This window comes from Marmota marmota, unplaced genomic scaffold (genome assembly GCF_001458135.2).
Source record: "Marmota marmota marmota unplaced genomic scaffold, marMar, whole genome shotgun sequence".
NCBI lineage: Eukaryota > Metazoa > Chordata > Mammalia > Rodentia > Sciuridae > Marmota > Marmota marmota.
The window spans coordinates 22,036,120-22,059,183 of NW_026000068.1; the positions used below are offsets into that span (position 1 = coordinate 22,036,120).

General features: G+C 37.2%; 2 protein-coding genes across 8 annotated transcripts in view; one reads left to right on the forward strand and one right to left on the reverse strand.

The window, feature by feature from the left end:
• Lrrc53 (leucine rich repeat containing 53) overlaps positions 1 to 6,838 on the reverse strand; it is a 20,360-nt gene extending 13,522 nt beyond the window's left edge. Inside the window, exons 1-3 of the mRNA XM_048814190.1 lie at positions 6,820 to 6,838; positions 6,492 to 6,605; positions 3,370 to 4,185 (exon numbers count right to left, since the gene is read on the reverse strand). Coding sequence (XP_048670147.1) covers positions 3,370 to 4,185; positions 6,492 to 6,605; positions 6,820 to 6,838 — 949 coding nt within the window. The remainder of the gene's footprint in view (positions 1 to 3,369; positions 4,186 to 6,491; positions 6,606 to 6,819) is intronic.
• Positions 1 to 23,064, forward strand: part of Tnni3k (TNNI3 interacting kinase) — a 282,551-nt gene that overhangs the window by 216,260 nt on the left and 43,227 nt on the right. For 5 of the 7 annotated variants that reach the window (XM_015490511.2, XM_048814072.1, XM_048814074.1 and 2 more), the window contains 2 exons: positions 12,692 to 12,751; positions 15,028 to 15,197. The exons of 1 other annotated variant lie outside the window; for it this stretch is intronic. In XM_015490511.2, the coding sequence (XP_015345997.1) occupies positions 12,692 to 12,751; positions 15,028 to 15,197 (230 nt within the window). Of the gene's footprint in view, positions 1 to 7,121; positions 7,476 to 12,691; positions 12,752 to 15,027; positions 15,198 to 23,064 lie in introns of those variants that run through there. One more of the 7 variants, XM_048814078.1, reaches the window with a different exon arrangement.

Genomic DNA, 23,064 nt, shown 5'->3' on the forward strand with positions numbered 1-23,064 from the left:
TATATATATATATAAGTATATATATATGATATGTTTAATCAGCACTTCCATACAGTAAAGTTTGAATTGTGGGATTATGATTACTCTTGTGTTAGTTTACTGTTGTTATGACAAAATACCTGAAAAAAATCAAATTATAAGGAGGAAAGGTTTATTTTGGCTCTTACTTGCAGAGGTCTCAGTTCATGATTAATTGACTATTGTTTTGTAATTATATCAAGGCAACCATCATGCCAAGTAGCATGTGGGGGAGTGAAGCTGCTCACCTCATTGCAGCAGGGAAGCAAAGAACAAGAGGAAGGGTCTGGGATCACAGTACCCACTTCAGAGACATGTATTCAATGACCTAATTTCCCTCCACAAGGCCCCACCTCCTAAAGGTTCTGCCCTCTCCCATAGTGCTATAGGCTGGTGATCAAGCCTTTAATATATGAGCCTTTAGAGGACATTTAGGATCCAAACCTTAACCCTTCTGCTGTTGCTTAGGTTTTACATTGCTGTGTTAGGTCTTGCAAGAAAATGGTAACAGAAAAACATCCCTTAAATCAATCAAATATTTTGAATGTGTGATGTAAATATTAAAGTAAATAATACAGGAAAGATGGATCTAAGTTTTCTTAAAGACATGCATCAGCCAGTAACATACAAGTGAATATAGCCTGATTATAAGAGAAACCTTCTTCTCTAATTGTGCCTAAGTGGTAAAGACCCACTCATTCTCCTTCTGTTGACATGGCACTCAGGTGTGGTCACTTTCCTTGGTGAGAGAGCAAAAGTTGCACATGAAGCTTGTAGTCAGGTTGAATGTGCTAATACATTTGAATTTTCATTGCCAGGGCCATTGTTTCCATTACTACTACTACTACTACTACTACTACTACTACTACCACCACTACTACCACTACTATTATTATTATTATTTTGGTCCTGGGGATTGATTCCTTACTTAACCACTAAGCCACATCTGCAGCCCTCTTTATTTTTCATTTTGAGACAGAGTGTCCCTAATTTGCTCAGGATCTTGCTAAGTTGCTAAAGCTGGCTTTGAACTTGAGATGTTTCTGCCTCAGCCTCCTGAGTCACTGGGATTACAGGCCTGCACCATCACACCTGGCCATTGTTTATATTTTCAAAGTATTCCAACAATTATTCTGAGTTGGCAAAAAAAAAAGTAGCAGAATTAATGATAACTTCTTGTGGAACCATTGCAAACACATGATAGCTTCATGAAAATTTTTTATTTACTAGGTCACAGAATAATAAATGTCAAAATATTAGTGTTTGGTGCTAAGTATTTACTGATTGGTTTTAAATTCACTGAATATGATTATTTATATTCCTTGGACTTATCACAGCTTAATTACAGATAGAGAAGAAAGTGCAATCATAGACAAAATTATAGTTCTTAGTCTTTTTCCTACAATCTAGAGGCACACACAATTCACCACAATTTCACTTCATAAGAAGAATAATCTTAGTCAAGCAAATTGATATTTTAAAAAAAGGAATCTGTTTAAAGAAGAATCCCTTAAAATAATAGTATATTTATTAATTAATGAATGAAAAATACATTCATATAATAATTTTACACACTAAAACCAATATGTCCATAATCATCATGTTTATAATTTATCAGAATGTATCCATGTATATTAGATTTCCTGTCACTTTGACAAAATATTTGGAATCTTCTAAAACTTGTATCCTTCTCTATACTGATAAAAAAGCTGTTAACCTAGTAAAATATATTTCTGAATATAAATGTAAAGGATACTGAAAATTACACTATTTTAATACACCAAAATAGCATTATATGAAACACTAATTCAATTAAATCCTGTAAGAAAAAAAGAATTCATGATCAAATCAGTTTGAGAAATGCTTCACCTTTTTTCTCCCATTTAAAGATTCATAATGTTCATTATCAAAAGAAAGACTGTGGGAACTGCTGCAATAAATAAGGCTATTTCACATTGTTTAACCTAGCATTTCCTAAACCTATTGGAACCCCATAACTTAGGGCTTTTCTGTGTGCATTTAAGTGTGTTTTTATTGGAATATCTACTAAATATCTCCTAGATCTTGTATTCTAAGAATCACAAAAAGAAAATCTATTTTCTGCGCTATCACTTTTGTCATCTATGGTAAATTATTTCTTAGCACATATAATTACTGACATAGTTACACGGTTTTTAAAACAATTTATCTTTCTGGGAAGACTTGGATTCCATTAAAGGTAAGTTTGATTACTGCTGGTGGAAGTTTCATTGTCAAGAAATGATGCTGTCTATTCTGATGAAAAGTGTAATGTTAGAAGTTTAAAATTTGATGTTCAATTAATAGACTGGAAGCCCGTTATCAAATAATTATTTACAACACATATTCAAAATACATTGATTTAGTCCTAGTCCTTTAGCATCTAGTCTTCCAGTTTGGAGCAACACATACACACACACACACACCCATACACATCATCATCATCATCATCGTGGTTACTCACAGATTGAGCTAAATAACTCAAGAAATCTCATTCATATTTGATATTTGACTAATAGCATCACTTTATATCATTCATCCAGTAACACATAGCCAATACATAAATAAAATTTTAATTATTAAAAAAATCAAGAATTGGATATTATCCTTTCTCATTTGAACTGGGAAGGTATAAGCCAAGTTTATGAAAGAGTTGGATAAACAGAAGTCCTAGAAGAGCCTAAAACAGGAGAAAAACCAAGTCACTTAGAGTCAGATAACTTCCCCCAAGTCATACAGCTTGTAAGAACAGAGCCCTTGTTCTTAATTCAAACCTGGGTAATTGAACTACAGAACTCATGCACTAAACCACTACTGTACAACCCACTGTAGACTAGGATGTATGTGATCATCCTAATAGCATCTTCTTGTGAATCTGGAAAGGCCCACTACTACACCACTATAACTTGACACACAAGTGTGACGGCCTTGAGTGAACAGTCTGTCTCATCAGTTTTCTAACCCTGTCTCCTAGTGGCATGTACTTATACTTATTGATAAATGGAGGATGATGGAATGCAGCTATTATTCCCGCATTACAGACAAGAAAACTGAAAACTAAACAACAAGTTAACTTTCTCAGTATTATAATGCTACTTAAACTGAGAGCTCTTGAATTCCAGGGCACTTTCATCTGTTAGATAGCATCTCTGAAACAGGAATTCTTGCAAGCTATGCCAACTCAGCCAGCATTTTTCCATGTTCAATGGCAACCTCTCCTTTCCACAATCCTATCAGATTACCCCAGTTCCCGGAGAAAGCCATCATTGAGTATACTTCAAGAATATTCACAAGAGAAAAAAGAAGCTGAGGGCACACTTCTTCCTGGCATACCTGCAAAGCCAAGGAGAGTCAGCAGAGCCACATCCTGTCCTGGAAGGAGGGGACGTCTGTCCTTTAGAACCAGAGTGAGGTTGGGAGGCTTGGAATCGCAGTTGGTCTCAGACAGCTTCAGCACACTCTTTACAGTGGCCATGGCTGTGGGGGATGGCTGGCAGTTTAGGTCCTTGGCATTCCTGAGTGTGTGAGCAGAGGACTTAATGTAGCTTCTTAGAAAGCGGGCCAAGGGGTGGAGATCACAGGTACAGCTCCATTGGTTCTTATCTAAGCTCAGAAGGATTAACTGCTTCAGTGGAGTAAAAACATCTGGCATGTGGGCCAACCTATTTTGGGAAAGGTTCACTTCCTGTAGTTGAGGCAGGGGCCGGAAGGCATCCTTCTCAATGTAAGAAATTAAATTGTTAGATAAATCCAGATGCCTGAGACTGTGGAGATTTGTGCCTCCAAAAGAACTAACTGTGAGATTAGTGATCTGATTGCCATCCAGCTGGAGTCGGGTCAGGCCCCTGGTGTGTCGGAACCAGGCCCCTCTCAGGCTGTGGAGAGCATTGTTGCTCAACACCAGCACCTGTAGGTGGCAGAGCTTGCTGAAGGTATGATCTGCCAGGGAGGAACTGGATATGTGGTTGTGCTCCAGCAACAATGTCCGCAGCTTTGTGAGGCCATACAGGGCATCTTCCTGAACATCCTTGATGCTGTTCCTGCTCAGGGAGAGCAGGGCAAGATTGAATAGGAGAGACAGATTTGCCCTCTCCACAGAGGAGAGGTATCCATCAGTGATGATGAGAACCCTCGTGGTCACAGGGGCTGCTGTAAGGAAGAAAAGCACAGACTAGACACTGGATATCCACAGGTGGGAAGGGAATGGGGAGTACAGAGGAGATACCCTGTGAACAACCTCATTACCTGGGTAAGAACAATAAACAAAATGAAAATGATTCTCTGACTTCTACATTTAAGGGGAAACTGGCTATTTATCAGAATGATGGATTTTTTGTATTCTCTGTTACTATGACATGTTTATTTCAGAAACATAAACCCATCTGTTCCTTTTGATGCCAAAGTTAATTCATTGTTTAGGATTGTCTGCATTGAAGGCATTTTGAAGGTGGCTTCTTGGGCTTCCTCCCTCAGAGGGTGTGTACTGATCTGCACCAGCTCTGCTTCCCCAATCAGATTCACCTAAAAGCCAAGCTTGAGTCTGAGCCCCTAAACAGTTTTCTGCTAGCAATGTATATTTATGCGGTGAAGTCAATCATCTTCTCTCTCAGACATAAAGGTGTGGGTGGGGGAAGTGAGCAGGAGCATTGGTTTTTGCATTTTAGCTCCAGGCTAAGAGTTGGCAACTTGGTAAGGATCTATATTCTCTCCAGACAACCCGAGGATGTGTCAGTGGGGTTCTCATTATAGTCTGAGCCATCTTGGCCTCCTGTCTTATATCTGTTCCCTCCAATGAAGTCCATCATGTGATGACAGGTGGTACTCAGGGCTTCCAACTGTTAAATCCCTTCACCATAATCACCTCAGAGCTATCACTGCTCTGTCATTAGAAATCAAAGCGTTTTAACTCAATAAAGATGTATTATAATCAGGAGTTATTATAACACATCTTTATCATGCTAAAATTGTTTTGACTGCAAATGACAATGTCATAGGAATAGAGGAGTCCATTGTCCCTGGGAGGTCTACAGGTGATATTAGAACAGTCAGCCATGGGGGAAGCAAATCACAATTCCCTTAGGAAATTCAGACTGCATAGCTGAAACAAAGAGATTAAAAAAAAAAACTGTAAAAGACAAAGGATTCTCAGAGTGCTTTCTTTTGGAAGAATTGCTTCTATCCCCGAAGCACAAGCAAGTTGAAATTGGGAGTGTTTTGTTTTGTTTTTCAGCATTTGTTATTGATTCTTTGAATTCTGTTAATTCTGGTCAGTTTGACATTTTGTTCTGTTCATCATTGTTTTTTGATTAGAGATGGAGGAGTGTTGTTTTGTATGGGTCCCCAGTCTTTTAGGGTTTGTCAACTCGGAATGAGAAGCTGTTATTTCTGTCAATTACTTCTTGCCTAGAACTAGATAAAAACTCTACTACTCACAAGTCATCCATTTACTTCACTGTGTTTGTGAGATCTAACTTCACACTTGGCATCCTGTGAATGAGGAGCACATAGAGGTGCAGCAATGTAGATGAGAAATATTTGTTTCTTACAGACATCAACTATATCAGATCACACACAAAATAAATGTGGTAAAGTCAGGAATATAATGCATTTGAAAGGGTGGAGTTTAGTGTGTAAGTGTTTTCAATACTGATAGTGAACAATATATGCATAAACTAACCTTGAAGCCTCTTTCCTGTGGGGAATGATAATGTCTATTTCTTCATTCGTATAGTCTTGGGATTTTAGAAATGAAAAAAAAAATTATCATCTTTTACCCTCTTAACTTAGGCTCGTTTCTGAAAATTTTCCATTGGCAGAGCTTATAGCTTGTTTATCTCTTCTTGAATATCAGGATGTAAATCACATTCTCCTCAAATTTGTTAATAAGGTGTCTTATTAAATTGTTGACTTAAGCAAGCAATATGTAATGAAAACAGGCAGTGTATCTTGTTAGCATTTCTACAGCTCATTTACCACCAATAAAAAAAGACCAGACTTTCAAAATGAGATGCACTTTGATAATAATCTGTTTCACGGGTACATCACTTAATCTTACTAATGCTGAACAATTGCAGTTCAGGTTTCTGATTCATTTGTATTTTTTTCAGCTGGTGGTAGGGTTCAAATCTGTACAAAGTATGGACAAAAATAGAATTACAGTGATCTATATTTTTCTTTTTTGTTTTAATGATGTAGCAGCATGAAATGGTGGTATTCTTTTGCAATAAAAATGTCTCAGTTATCTCTGAAGGTCTTAAAATACTTTTAGTTGAGACCACCAGGAACAAGAAAATAAAATAATGTTACCAGTCTCTTTAATTACTGTAAAAGGCCTGCTCTTTAAAAGGTTACCTCTTTCAGGCTGAGCACAGAGAGCAGTCAGTACAATGAAAAGCATGGCAATGAATTTGCCAGGTACACCGAACACTGCTTTTTAGAGTTATTAGTTTTATTACCTACTATATAGGTTAGCTGGTGACAGAGGGTTACATCTTTGGCGCATACCACACAAGATGCAGGGCAAGCTGCTGCCACCCGCAGCAAAATGGCAAAGAGAATGAGCCATCCACCTGAAAAGAAAGCAGAGGGCAATGCAAGTCAAAATGTTGGCATTTATTATTCATGATTTCAATATATACAGCTCGTAAGGCATTTGATGATTTCTGCTTTTTAATGAGCATCTTGGTGTTCTTGTAAGATGCCAGGTAAAGGCTAGACTCTTTATTTTGCATAGAGTTTAAAATGAATTGTTAAAGCATTTGATCATAAATTCAGAGAGCTCACATCCAGGGTGTATACCCATTAGTACAGATTACTAAACAAATTAAGTTATTTTACAAAACACTTTACAATTTGTAGAACTTTTGCACAAGCATTATCTCATCTAGTTCTCTGAATTTTGCTACCCAGTTTGAGGCTGAGAAAATTGAAACTCTGCATGGTTAAGGAACCATCCAAACTCACGTAGCCAGTAGGTATTTAACTGAGTATTATAACTTTTATCTGCTATTCTTTCTGGTAGGAAGAAGCTAATCTCAGGCACTTTATCTATATGAATTACAGCTGAATTATTTTATTCTTTACAGATTTAGATGCCACACTTAAGAAGAGGGTATGAAGGAAGATTAAGATCAGAAACTCTACCAAGCTTTGAATATAGCTCTGCTATTTCATGACTATATAGTACCTGCGATAAATTATTTCATTTTTTCTTATTTTCTGCTTTTTCATGTGTGAAATAGAAATAATAATAAATGCCTATAATATGGAGTATTGTGAGAATTAAATGAGATGCTCTAACTGTTCAGCAAATGTTAAATTTTACCATTATTTTTATGCTTTGCAATCCACCAATGAAATATTAACACCATTTGAGTTTCAGTTCAAGAAGACCATTCATTTATTACGCACACCTGGGTTGACTTTTTAAAAAAAATTTTTTTTTAAATGAAACAGAACATAAAATCTTGTACCTATATATTATGATAATTCTGGAATAAGACATATAAGGAAAACATGAAATAATTAATCTATCATTGGTTCAATAAGTATTTGTAGAACATCTTCTGTATACAAGGCACTATTCATGGCCCTGGGCCCTGCCTTCAAGGGGTGTATATTCTATGGAGAAATATAAACAGTAAACATGAAAAATCAGTATGAAGTCATTTGGTGATAAAAGATGCTATGAAACAAATACAAGAAAAGGAGATAACATTACCTTGGGGGCTCATAAAAAATGGTAGGCAAGGAAGAACTCTCTGATAAACTGTCATTTAAACATAGACCTACTAAAAGCAAAAATGTGCTGTGTCCTGGTGGAAGGAAGAGTGGGTACAAAGTCCTTGAAGGCATGGTGGCCTCCACGGGAGGTTGGTGTTACCAGATTGGTGAATGCAGAGAAATGCTGTGTCAGGGAATAGCAGGGATGGCCTGTGGTGCACCTTAAAGCTGAATTCAAGGACTTTGGTTTTTTATCCAAATAAGATGGGGAGTAGGTTTTTGTGAGTGGTATTACTTGAACTGAAGTACATACTTAAATGATCACTTTATTGTGTTTCGAATGTACTTTCAAATAAGCAAAGAAGCTGCACAAAGAAAAGGGAATTGTAATGATAAAAACAAGAGATGATATGGCTTTAACAAGAATCAGGGGAAGATTCTGGATAAATGTTTATTGTATGATGTGATTTAATTTAACAAATCTGAGCTCAAATTACCAATGTGGTGGACTATGCTGGTACATAAGAATAAATGTTTACCTTCAAGGTACTTCCTAGCTGGTGGTATAGATACATAAATACCTCGTTATGACACAAGAAAGAGAGAAGTGAAACTAATGAAAAATGTAAAATTATTTTGTGGAATCACTTGGACACTTTAATAAGTATGTAACTACTAAGTTGGACCTTGCAGAGTGCAATGGATTTTCATGGGCTCAGAATAAAAGTTAGATAATTCCACTCCGAGAAAATAGTAGTAAAAACAATGTCTTACATGGGGCCAATTCAATATTAGTCCATTTCCTTTTTCCTTAGCCCTATCTAGAAGGGATAATCTAAGTCTTCCCCATGCATATATAATCACTCAGAGATTTAGGCAGCATTTATACACAGATCTCAGGGCTTCTTCTTTCAGGATCCCCCTCACTTTCTAGTGCCACTAAGTGATAAACAAGATTCTAATATGGCTCCTAAGATTTTGATCCCCTGGTGTACATACATGAATAGTCCCTTAACCCTGAGGGTGAGCAGAGTCAGTGAAAATAATGTGATATTATTCCATGATTTTGTCTGATCATATGCCAAAGAAAGATGGCCCTGTGTGGAACTGACCTAATCAAATATTCCCTTTAAATGCAGAAAATATTTCCCAGCTGGTCACTAAGAAAGCAGTCAGAGAAACATGCCCTTGCTGGTCAGAAATAAAAGCAAACAGCCATATTGTGAACTGCATATAGAGATCATGTGGCAATCAAGTGTGGTCATCTTCTGAAAGCTGAGGGTCATTCTTGAGCAATATTTGGCAAGTAAACAGGGAGATGAGTCATACAACCACAAGGAAATGAGATCTGCCAACAGCCAATGATCTTGGCAAAGACCCCTGAACCTCAAATGAAACTCACCCCATGCCAGCTGGGACCTTGATTTCACTGTGATGAGACTCTGAGCAAAGGACCCAGCTAATCAGTACTGGACTTCTGGCCCAGAGAAACTGTCAGATAAAAGATGAAAATTGTTAAAAACACTAAATTTGAGGTAATATGTTATAAAACAATAGGTATTACATTCTTGTTGGCCTGAATTCTGACCTCTGGTTCTTCAAGCAAATGAACTATCAAAATTTTAAGTTTTTCTTAAAATGCAGATAGTGACTATTCTAACTAAATGCTATAAAAAAAAAAAAAGGGAGAGAAACACTCCATGTCCTTCTTTCCTTCTAAATAATGCCCCTCTCAAATCTGCCTGATTTTATTCATTCTGCAGTGCTTTCAGGTAGCTGTCTTCCACATTTGTTATCTATGAAAGCCTTGCTCTAAAATAAGCTACTTGACCATTGAGAGTCTGGATACATTTTGAAGGTAGGATTAAGTGATTTGCTTGTGTGTGTTAGTTTTTTTGTCACTGTAACCAAAATACCTAATATGAACAACTGAGAAGAGAAAGATTTATTTTGGCTCAAAGTTTCATAGTATGTAGTGCATGGTCATCTGACTCCAAGGCAGAAACTTCATGGCAGAAGGGCTTGGCAAAGGCAGTTGCTTGGCTCATGGCCACTGGGGATCAAAGAACAAAAAGAGAGGCTAGGGAGAAGATAACCCCTTTCCGGGGCATGTCCCTGTTGACCTTCTTCCTCCAGCTAGGACCCACCTTCAGTGGTCCATTCAGAGATCTATGGGTAGATCCATCAAATAGATTAATCCTCTGATGAGGGTAGAGCTTTCATGAGCCAATTATTGCCTGAAAGTCTACTTCTGAACCCTGTTGCATTGGGGACCATGTTTTTAATTCATGATTTTTGTGGGGGATATTTCAAATCAAAACCATAGCACGATATGTTGGATAAAAGCATGACCGACCGAGAAAGAAGTCAAAGATTATTCTTTGGTTTTTGGCCTCTGAAAGTAGAGAATGAAGTTACTGTTTGTGGACATAAGAAAGGATTATAAATGCATTCTGTTGCATGTGTGAGTTTAGAGTTCAGGAGAGAGTAGTGGTCTCGGGATAGAAATCTGGGAGTTGCTTTTTGAAGGCCTGAAGTGGAATTACCACCTCAACAAATTACCTCTAAGTATAGGAGTGAAGAGACTCCAACCCTGAGTCCTGGGATGATTCAAAATTTAAAGATAAGGAGGAAAGATGGAACCAAAAGAGAAGACTAAGGAAGAGAGAAACAATGAGAAAATGACCTCAAATTCAACTGGAAAAAAAAAACTGTTTTGGGGACGAAGGAATGACTTTTTATTTAATGCTATGCCAAATGAGCATTGAAACTTAGTACTGAATTTAGCAATGGAGAGAAAGGTCTTTGTACCCTTGACAAGAGCAATTTCAGCACTGTTGTAGGAGAAAGTTTGACTAGGGTAGAGGCAAAATGGGAGGAGTCAAATTAGAATCAGCAAGTTTAATAGCTCTTTATAGCACTTTTGGAATAAAGATGAACAGCAAAGTTGAGCAGTATCTTGAAGAAGAGTCCACAGGAATTTTATTTTGTTGTTTGTTTTTAAAATGGAAGAATATATATTCTGTCTGTGTGCTGGAAGGGATAAATCAGTAGAGACCATGTAAAAATGCAAAAAATAAAAAATAAATAAAAGGGAAAATTACTGCTGGAGCACACAAGTGAAGGAACTGGCCTCAGATGGAAGCAAAATTCATCAACAGAAGTTAAGGCCGATTATGTATGTTTAGGCATAGATGGATAGGTAGACATCCTAGTGGGAGCTGGAGGTTTAAGAGAGATGAGAAGGTACAAAATAGTCATCCAGAGCATGGGAGGGTGAGTGTGCTAGGCATAGGTCTTAAGCAATGGGCAGTACACAAGGTCTTGGGGTGACAGCGTCAGTATTTTCAAGCAAGACTGGTAAGATGGATTTAATCAAGCGTGGACTTTTTCCAGTATTGTACAAAATGCAAAATAGGGCCAGGAAGTTGAGGTTTGTTGAAGGGAGTGATAATGGGAAGTTATTGCAATGAAATGTGAAGTAGGTAAGGAGGGAGTAAGAAATTGAGAGGACAGTAAAAAATTGATGAGATGAGCAAAAAATTATAACAAAGGAAATGGTGGATTAAATAGATAGTATAATATCTGCTTTGGGGCATATTTGAAAATGTTCACTATAAAATGTTTTTGATCTTTTGTTTGCTTTTTAAGTGGTAAAGGGCTTGGAAATATCAGTGTGGCTCAAGATCTTTGGATGAAGAACAGAGAGGGATCTACAGGGCTTGGTAGTGACAGGGACTAGGGTATGACCCCAGAGCTGAGTGGCCACATGAAAGGAAAAGACAAGCCCACGGGAGAAGAGGAGGTAAAGGAACCTGGAGGTCCAGCTGTTGCAGGGATTATCTTCATGGATAATAAAAGGACAATAGCCTTAGAGAGCATAACAGGAAACCAGTGGTTGAAAACTTTAGAGATGGAGGGAGGGGAAGTCAGTGGAATAGGCCAACAATCTGATGTGTTTAGAGGAGAAACAGTTTGGAAATAGCAGGGACAACAAGGAAGACACAGCCTTTTGCTCACCCAGTGCCATCCCCACCTACCCAGAGGTACTGGAGTGTGCTGGAGAAAACAGCTTCTACTTAAGAGGTCTCTGGGGGAAGTAGTGTCCTCAGGGGAGGGCTAGATATTAAGGGAGAAATTGTTCTACTAAGAATCTAAATTAGTTGGTTACTGCGCCTGAATGTTAAATTGGGCTCTCTACCTCCTGGCAGTGAAAATTTCATAAAGAGAGAAATGATAGGATATATAGTCCTTGGGATCTGACAAAAGGAGGCATACAATTCCCAGAATTTTTTCCTATAGATCCATAATCATTTTTATATCCCTTGTTACTAGAAGAAAGCTTGAAATATAATCAGAATACAATAAATGCTTAACCGAACATTTGACACTGAGGTTTATAATGGACAATATCTTTAATGGCAGTTTTTAAAGATAAAAAACGTAACTTAAGCTGAAAAGTAGGAAATAGTAGTGAAGTTTCTATCTTGATCTTAGTTTTAAATCTGAGATGTCTTTTCAGTAGTGAAGCTAATTACAAAATTAGCTTTAGCAGTTTCTTTCCTATGACACATGTGCAATATATTATGAGGCATGGAGATAGTTAATAATTTTTAGATCCACTTTTATTCTTTCATTTTGAAGAAGAAAACCTGCCATTTAAAAACATGCAAAGCTAATTAAAGCTTTTCCACTATTTCATTATCTGAATGTAGTTGCAAATTCTGACTTAAAACTCTTATCAGAAGACTCAACATCCCTCCATGAACAGCAAATGAACATTCAATTAACACTTCAATACAAGTGTATTTTAAATAAAAATATACTTTATTGTTAATCTCATTCTTTACAAATGCAAATACCCAATTTTAAAATCCAAAGAGAGTCTCCCCCCTTTATTCTTCAGAGGAAAAAGTCTTTTCTCTATTTACAGGGAAGACCCGAGTTTTCTGAAGTTGTTACGAAGTTAGAGGAGTGTCTCTGCAACATTGAGGTAAGAACTTTGCCTTCTGAAATAAGTCCGCATAAAAGCCCTGATACCCAAGGCTGTGGTGAGAGGGCACTTATGGAAAGTTACTCTGAGGCCCATAACTCCATTTATACTTAACCTATTCATTAAATCCCTAGGGTAGAACCAAATTGGCTGTTTCTACAGGGGCAGAGACAAGTTCAGAGTGAATTTGGGTGGTTCCAAAAAGAAAATCAGTCAGGTAAATTGTCATAGCCATGCTCAGCTTAAAAAAAAAAAATTGATACCTGAAAATTTGAAGGTATGACAAATTTATTAGAAGGTAATTATTTAAATTGATTTTTTTCTACACAGAATTCCTACATTGGTGAAATGTAAGCTGTTAAGTCATTGTCCATTTATGTTCAATAAGAAAGGGGGAAATTATCACAACAATAATGCATAAATTAATTGAAAAGCATTGTTTTTATACCACACATATGTTACATAAAGTGATATATGTTAATAATCAAGCTAATGGAATTTTCTTTCCTTAATATCAGGGAGCTATTTGCTTTAATTCTCTCTGTAATTGCCTTAATTTGCTATACACCTGGTCAGGAGATAGCATTTGAAAATAGGCAAAGGAGCTAAAACAGGAGCACTAATTAAAAAATAATATATTCCCAAATGCACAGGAGTGCTAGTGGAGGAGGGGAAGGACATCACACATATAGGATCCGCATATGAAAAGAAGAGAAAAAAGGGGAGTGGAGAAAAGCAGCAACCTGAGATTGCTCAACTAAATATCAAAATGGAGCCATCCACAAAAAGTTTTGCTTCCAAAAAGAATCTCAGCTAAAATGCTTTGGAACCCAGTCTGTTGGAAAAGAATTTTAGGTCTGCAGATGCAGCCTGCAGTGGGTCATTCTCTCATGACTCCACAGAAACTTGTAAGGAGCAAGCTTTTTGTGTAGAAGGAGGCTTTAGTCTTTAGACCTAAAACTTCATTTCCCTTCTCTTGGTTCTGAAATTTACAGGAAATGGGGAGAACAGTATACATTTAGTTATGTTTCAGTAGAATCTTCTAGAGGCCTTCAGTGTTAAGAGATGCCTTCAGGGCTTGACTTCCAAATATTCTTCCTACTAGGACAGAAGAGGAGGGGGCTGATAATGCACAAAAGAGTTTGCTGGATTGGGTTGCACTAATTAATAGACCAGAGTCAGGAAAAGGGATTTAACTACAAAAGTCTCATAGGGCTCCCTTCTCTCACTTTTCAACTTTTCAAGCAATAGCTTAGACCAAAGTCAAGAGGGAGAGACTCATCATTGGCAGATATAATAAAGTTCAGAGTGGCAGAAAATATTTGAAAACAGGATTCTAGAATTTCTTAGAGGATGAAGTAACAGGATTTGTCTAACAGGAATAAATTTATCAGGAATAATATTACACTCTGCTTAAGAGCTAAAGAAACAATAAAAGAATGAAATGCTAGACACATGCTTAAGAAGCATCATGAATGAGAGTGGGTAATAAACTCATTGGCAGTTAAAATATGTTGTCTGGCTACAGAATAGAAGATTTGGTCACTCTTGTTCTGAAATGACCATACAAAATGGTACCTAGTTTGTCTCTGATCCTTTTAAAGGAATGAAAACTGGGACATATATTTTCATGGAGAGAGATCAGAATAGTGAATGGCTTGAAAATTGTGTAAAATTTGAACCAACTGGAGGAACCAGGAGTGTTTATCACAGGGAAGAAAAAATTAGGATGAGTCCAACATCTGAAGAACTATCATGTAGCAAAGGCATTGGTCTGCTTCTGTTTGGTTCAACATTTGCCAGACACTAAAGCATCCTTCATCTATTAAATGGATGTGTTCTTGGGAAAGTGTGTGAATCCACTTTAAGTCAAGGTAATAATTTAATGCAAAGGGAATAACTTTAGGTACAATTTAAAGGAACTCTGTCATGAGTCTTATTGCCATATTGAAGGATGTTGAGAATCTTGTTGTGATCATTGAATAATAAACATCTAAATATCTATTTTGTGAATCTGATTTGGGGCTATTGTATTTTGGGAAAGATGAAGATAGGTATAACAGGCCAGCTATCAACATAGAACTGGATCAAAAAGGCTAGTCAGCTGTTGCCACCAGAGACTAAAAGGAAACACCAAAAGCAAGCTAAGATGGTTAAGAGCATTCACCAATATGAAAAATCTGGGAACAGAAAATTAAAATAAATCTATAGTCCACTCTATTCCTTTATGCCCATTGGATTTATCAAATGATTCAAACTGCCTCTCCTTCACCCAGCTGATGTCTCCTGCATCCAGTAACAGCAGCGGGTCTCTCTCACCTTCCTCTTCTTCTGATTGCCTGGTGAGCCGGGCAGGGCCAGGCCGAAGCCATGTGGCAGCTTTGAGAAGTCGTTTTGAGTTGGAATATGCTCTAAATGCCAGGTCCTATCCTTCCTGGACACAAAGGTTAGTGGTAATCTAAACTACAGTCTAACCATCAAGTCAGATTTCAGAACCATATCAAGATAGTCTCATCAAAATTTGATTATTGTCAACAGGATTAAACACCCTTCTGGAAAACATTTAAAAAGGAGTTTTGAGCTCATTTTTCTTATAATATCATGAATCAAAATGAGAAATTGTCTTCTTTATTTCAGATTCTTTCTGTTAGTTGCATTCTTTCTGTAATAAACAATTACCTCTAGCTTAATAAGAAATAGCAACAAAAAGCATTTATTCAATATACTCAAGGGTTATTTTCTGAAATCTAAAGAATATTACCTGGGTGAGAGCCAGAGAATAACTTTGGATATTCAAGCCCCTAAAGTTCAGTATTGCATGAATTACCCTAACCCAGAAATTCTACTCATTGGACTATATCCAAAAGAACTGAAAACTGGAACTCAAATACCTGTACTCAAACATTTATAGCAGCACTATTAACAATAGTCAAAAGGTAGAAACAACCTAATGTCAATCAAAGGATGAGTATATGACCAAAATGTGGTATCCATAGAGTAGAATATTATTCAGTCTATCATGGGGCAGCCAGAACACTGCCAGGATAGTTTTCTGCTCAGGAGGGGATAAGCCACCTGAGAAAAATTAAGTCTGAAATAGTGAAGAATTAAGAGTCAAGAGTCAGAAAAATAGTTTTTAAAGGGATGGAGCAGCTTATAAGTCCAGTCCACATAGGAGCTAGAGCTGAACAACTAGAAAATGGCTCCCTGTCCTTTATTTAAGGGAGTACATCAAAGGCAGGGATAAGGTTTCAGCGGGAGGAGTCTTGCTTCTAGGGGTACTTGCAGCAAACAGATAGTTTGGCATCTTGGCAAGCTATACCCATCTATTAGAGGCTGTGTGGCTATATGAGTCCAGCAAGTCACCCCATTTGTGGTGCTATGTAGAACCTGTGGCAGAGCTGCATAGGAACTCACATGTATTTGGATGGTCTCACCAGCAGGAGTGCCACTGGGAGTTCCCAGACACCAGATTTTCCTATTCAGTGGCTTCCATGCCAATTTGATTTATACATAGTTCACAGTTCACAGGTGGCTCCTGGCATCAGCCATAAAAGGGAATGAAGTACTGACACATGCTATAATGTAGATAAATCTTGAAAATATGCTAAGTGAAACTAAACACAAAGATTATGTTTTATTTGGCCCTGTGTCTTCGGGTATCCAAAATAGCATACATTAGCCAATTCAGGTTGCCATAACAAAATACCAGAGACTAGGTGGCTTAAACACAGGAATTTATTTTCTTATAATTCTGGAGGTTGAAGGTCTAAGATCAGAGTACCAACATGGTTGGGTTCTGGTAGGAGATCTCTTCCTGTCTTCAGAAGTCTACCTTCTCTCTGTGTCTTCACAAGGCAGAGAAAGAGCTCTAATATTGGTTCTTCCTCTTACAAGAGCACCAGTTCCATTGAATTGAGGCCCCACCCTTATGATCTCATTTAACTTTAATTAACTACTTATTGGTCCTATCTCCAGCATAGTCACCTGAGAGGGGGTTCATCATATAAATTTGAGTGGGGTCACAATCAAATTCACAAAAATAGGTAAATCTAGGGGGAAAAACATATTGATGTTGCCAGGGGATAAGGAGAGGGAGAAATTGGGAGTAACTATTTAATGGGTATTGAGTTTTAATTGGGGGATGTTGAAAATATTTGGGAATTAGGTAGAGGTGGCAGTTATAAAACATAATGAGTGTATTAAATGCTACTCACTTTGGTAAAATCATTAATTTTATTTATGTGAACTTTACCTCAATGAAAATAAAAGCAAACACACACACACACACACACACACACACACACACACACACACACACACCACGTATATATATGTGCAAAGGAGTAAATCAGAAAAAGATTTAAAAAAATTCAGCATTTTTCCAAAGTAAGCTCTGCCATTTATATGCCTTCGTTTTCAGTAGTCTTTCTGTCTCTAAGTTTAATTGTAAAGTTTCAAGGACATTATTATCCAAAGTACATGTATGAAGACACAAATTGGTGTCAATATAATTTGTATACAACCAGAGATATGAAAAATTGTGCTCTATATGTGTAATAAGAATTGTAATGCATTCTGCTGTCACATATAAAAAAATTTTAAAAAGAGAGATATCAGTCATCCATTGCCAGAACAATTGTATATGATGATAATCTATCCCATAAATTAGGAATATATAGACATAATCATTTACTTCTAGCTCATGTGTCTGTAGGCTGTTTGGGTGGGATTAACTTAGATGCCCAGCCTGCTGCACATATTTTTCACCTTCCTTGGATGAGCACATAGAAGAACATACTATTTATGTGCTCTTCTCATAGACAAAGACCTGAAAATTCATATGCACATTTAAAGCCTTTGCTCAAATTTCATCCTCTGACATTCCATTAGCAAGTCACACAGCAAAGTCCTAATGTCAATAGGGAGAAAAAATATACTTGATCTCTAGTGAAAAGAACTGTGAAGTCACATAGTAAAGAACATAGATATAAGAACAATATAATTATTCATAGATATAATAATGTATAAATTCATAGTAAATTAGCAATAAAAATGAAATCTACCACAAGAGAGATGTGATTGGCCCTTTGTGGATTAAATAGCTATCCTTGGGCTAAGCACTTGTGGTTGGACTGGGAGCTGGTTCGTATTTCATTAACATAAAATATATTTTTCAGTTCTGTCTATTATAGATGGGTAACTGAGAAGGCAGTAACTGTAGCTTGATGAAGACCCTAGAAAGTACATACTGTAATCAGAAAATCAAAAAAGACTGACAGAATCGCTGTCCTGCACACGAGCTCCTTGCATATGGGCCTGGTTGCACGTGTGTGTGTGTGTGTGTGTGTGTGTGTGTGTTTCCACACATACTCACACACTTGCACATTCTATTATTAGAGTAAAAGTTCTTAAGATGATGAAGGTGGCAAAAGGATTATCTGGAGTTGGCAAGGGTCTTATACATTCTACAAATTGCTGCTGTTGCTTTTCAGCTGTAGCTATTATGTTCCCAGTTTTACAAAAGAGTTGTAGCTGCAGCTCAGAGGAGATGGGAATCTGAATCTTGAAGACTTTAATCTATGGAATGTCATGAAATTAAGTATCAGAAGGTTTGATTGATAACCAGGCAAACTGGACACAATTTTTTATTGGATTTTAGTCTCCAACATAATTTCATAAGGGGCCCATAGGCCAAGATTAGATTAGGTTTGGTCCCATCATCCTCTTCTACTTCCATCTGCTCTTCTGTTCTCTACTTGTGGTTTTTAAAATTAATTCTCTGAAGAGTCAGATTTTGATATTTCTAAAGCACAGTCATCTGAGGTTTGTCCACTTAAGACAGAAGAGGATGAGCTGTGGAATCAGAAAGATCTGAGGTTCGATCTTGGCTAGCCATTTACCAGCTCAATGACTTTGGTCAAGTTATTTAAGTCTCATATGTAAACTATGGATAATACTACCAGCTCTTAGGAGTGTTATAAGGAGAGGTGCTATTCTCATAGTAGTGACAGAGAGTGACTGAAAGATGCCAGCAGACCTAAGCAAAGAACACAGTTCTGGTAATGTGGATAAGTCACAGAATTTGCAGTACATAGAGAGCTGCATGGGAGGCATAGCAACACTCTCAGGGGAGTTGAGGGTGAGGGGAACACAGCCTCTCTGGCCTTCAAGAACCTAGAACAGCAAACTACCAGTGATAAACCTGCCTGAACTGAGTGGGAAAACCCATCAGGTTTTTTAAGCTGCCCCCTTTGGTATTCTCAGAAGTTTGTTTGTTTGTTTGTTTATTTATTGAATAGCCTCCTGGCCCTTCATGACTGTTATGGAACTCTGATAAGTGTCTGTCTGCTATGTACAAGTTTTTTTTTTTTTTTTTTTTTTTTTTCTGAACAGCCTAGCCTGTCTCAAATTATTTACTCCAAGGGTGAATTTAAGATCATTTTGTTGGTTGTGCCATACCTCTAGCAAGCTCAGTTTTTGGATTATTTGCAATCAATGACAGCAATAGATAAAGCATTTAACCAAGCTGTACAATGGACCAAGATAGGAATCATGTCTTTTTATTCATTACTACATCCAATTATCTAGCCGTATGTTTGGCCTAAGGTCAATAAGTAATAAATACTTCTGCCGTAGATAAAGAATGAAGAATTGGATAAATTTGCTCAATATATGGTAATTATTATTAATTTGGAGCATAATCAGAGAACAGGCTTTAACTGTTTTATCAATTCTTTCCATTTAAGAAGTTACCAGTATTGAATATACTGGACACTATTTTGAACTCTTTGAATAGTCACCTAACAAAGCTTAAGGAGGTAGGTATTCCATTGTTTATAGATAAAGAAACTGAGACTCAGAAAGAGTAAACAACTTTCTCAAGTTAATAGAAAGCAAGGAGGAGGCAGGACTCCCCTGAGTCCCAGGAGTCTCCCAAGCTTTCTGAATTTCCTTGGCACAGGGAGGTGGCATGTTCCAGAAGCTTAATATATTTTGCCAATACTTGAATTTACTGGACTTCTTCCATTTTCTTCTGGAAGTTGATCAAGGCATGAATTCAGCTACTCTTCTCAGGCTTATTTTTTCAGCTTGTGTATATGAAGGCAGAGAAAGTGAGACCAATGATCAATAGAGTCCAAGGATACAGAGGTCCAGCAGGGCCATGAATTTAAGAGCCTATAAGACAGTGATTTGCAATTTTGACTGCACTGTAGAATCACTTGGGCAGTTTTTTACAAGTACCAATGCCCAGGACCAATTAAACCAAAGTCCATGGGGGTGGCACCCCTGCATCAGAATGCTTTAAAATTTCCCAGGTGATTCCAATATATGATCAAGTATGAGAAGCTTGCTTAACGAGAACGGTACAGCGCTAATCCTTCAGTAATGGTGTGGGAAGAGGATACAGCTGGTGGAGTAGATGGAAGAGGAAATGAGAGTAGAGGTGAAATAGCATCTGTGAGACAACAGGGCTGTTGAAGGTTGATTCCTGCGTGGTCTGTCTCCTAAGGCCTTATGAATGTACTGTTAACTCTGATTTTGGGTTCCAAACTCATTCAAATACAATAGGATATAATGTTTAACATGGCATTATGATTTTGAAAAATGGTACAAGATTTAGCCTATAGTCCCTACTAATATATGGACCTGAGATCCCTCAACTATGTCTTAAAAATGGTGCATTGATTTTTTAGTTTCTGGTTATGAACATTTTTGTTTGAATTCTGTAATGTTTGACTTGGTTAGGGTTTGGGTTGTTTGTTTGCAGATTTGTTCCTAGTCATTGTTATTTTTCTTCATAAAAAATTTCAAGGTGGGAAATTGTGACAGATATTTTATTCATGGACAATAAGAATTTACTCATTCCAACTGAAACCACAAATTGATAAAATTCGAGACTGTGAAAGACACTCTTGAAGTTCTGCCTGTTTTAAAAGATTTCATGTCTGTAGATATATTTGGAAAACCAAGCATGTGGCACTTGCTCCTCCCACAGGGTATGAAATCTCCCATCTTGTACATGGATTACATCATGTAATTTTAGAAATGACAAAGTGATATACAACCTTTCAGATGTGAAAACCAATTAGTGTTTGTGTGGGGCTGGGCTCTGAGAATAGAATGCTAACGACCTAGTTAGCTATCCAGGAGAAGGAAACCAGGGATCCAGGCTTTGAAACTATAAAACAGATATATTTGGAATTAATCTTTCACACTACAAAAGAGTCCATCAAAGGGTTCCTTTAAATAGAAAGTTTGCCTATTATACTTAGAATGCATTTCTATTTCTAGAAATTGAATATAACTTATAAAATTTCAATTTGTACATTGTTTTTTTCCTGAAATATAGCAATTGTGTACGATGATGGCTCCAAGAAACAGATGTACCTGGGAGGAATGAAGATGGGAGGGCAGTAAGGGGCCCATGACCCTTTGCTGTTGTGGAGCAGGATGTTTATTAACTAACGGTGGTGGTCATGTGTCCTCATCATTGGCCAAATTCTCCTCCTTTTAATCTACCTCCTCCTACACACTTCTTTGTACTAAAATTTCCCTCAGGATCCTCAAATATTACCTTTTCTTCCAATCCTTTCTTCATCTCCAACTTGTTTCCTTGTCAACTCACCAAAATCAGCATTTCAACACCATGTTCACGACCACCTTAAACTCACTCTTTGCTTTGTTCTTGTGATTTTATACAATCCTCTGGATCCTTCCTTCCCTCTCTCTCTCTCTCCCTCTTCCCTCCTCATCTCTTTCTTTCCCATCTCTTTCTTTCTCTGTGTCCTAGTCTATATATACAACTTGGATCTCTGCTTCCCAGCCTTTGCAATGCCTTTACCTTCTCCATGCCCCCCACCTAACCCTCTGTAGCCTGCATATCTTCCTTACATAGGACCCCAATATTATCTGCATTCAAACATTTAGTAACTCTCTATTTCCTCTAAGACTGAGTGAAGTTATTTCACCCCGGAGTTTAAAGTCACTAATGATACATATTCCCACTGTATGTTCCAGGGGTTCTGAACAGAGACTGACGCTATTACTCTCCCTCTCCTCAAATGCATTCTTTGTTTGAGAAACAAGATGAGGCTTTTTTATTTTGTAGTTTATTTTGTTTTGCTTTGCTTTTTGGTAGTCCCAATGACTACAGAAGTGTTAATGATGTTTAGTGGGCTGGGACCAGAATGTTGATCTTCCTACAGTGTTCTGGGAAGTCCTACAAAATGCAAAATATTCCAGTATAAAGTGTCCATAATACACTATGGACAACCTAAAGTGCCCACTGTTTCCTGTGGACACAGCACTTTATCCTACAGATCCACCACCTTAGCCTGACTGTTCTTTAACCGTGGTTATCCCCCAAGTCTAGTGACTATTAACCAGTCTTTGGTAATTATCTCAGTCAGCTTAACGCTGTGTTGCAAGAAAGCACTTCAGGGTTTCCCCATCCTCATTCATGGTTTACCAAAGCCCACAGTGCCTCTGGTCACTTTATGCATTTACATTAGTTCATCTTATAATTATATATCTTATCCCTTGTTAGTTTATAAATAATTTAGGTGAAGACATTTTTTTTTGTTTTCAGGTACCTACAGTATCTCATTTGTATTTTAACTATATGAGATAAATGCTAAATATTTTTTTATTTGTAATAAGCTAGATAAATCATTAGTTGGGCTAGGAATACCATGGTTTGTATTTCTGTAATTTAAATGAATAAAAACTTGGCATTTAGAGTTTTTGGTCCCTACCATTCCTCTCAAGTTCAAATCTGTTCTTGTCCAAAAAATAATGAACTACTAGATATTCAGGCTTTTTTTTCCCCATCCTACGCCCTCCTATTAGGCCATTAAATGCCCACTTATTTCCCTTTAATAAACGAAAAAACAGAATATGTGAGGTGAAAACTGACTGCCATATTAATTTGTGCTTTTAAAAAAAGAGTGTTTTGAGTTGAGGGGTTAAGAAAGATTTCATTGAAGAGGTTGGAGGTTGGAGATGTACTGCAAACATAAAAAGAACAGAATGAATAAAAGTGAAATAATGATTATAAAATTACTTATCTTCCTTTCCTATTTTCCTTCCTTAATTAGCATTATTAAAATCTTGATTCCTGGTAGGATATGTCCAATTTTTGCTACTGTTGATTGATCTTGGCTTTTCACCCTACCACATAAATTTTACACCATTTGCATTTTCCACACAAAAAGATACGATTTGGATTATCGATATTAAAATCTATAGATCAATATGGGAAAACCTGAAATCTGTATGGTATTGAATCTCCCTTACCATGAATATAGTGT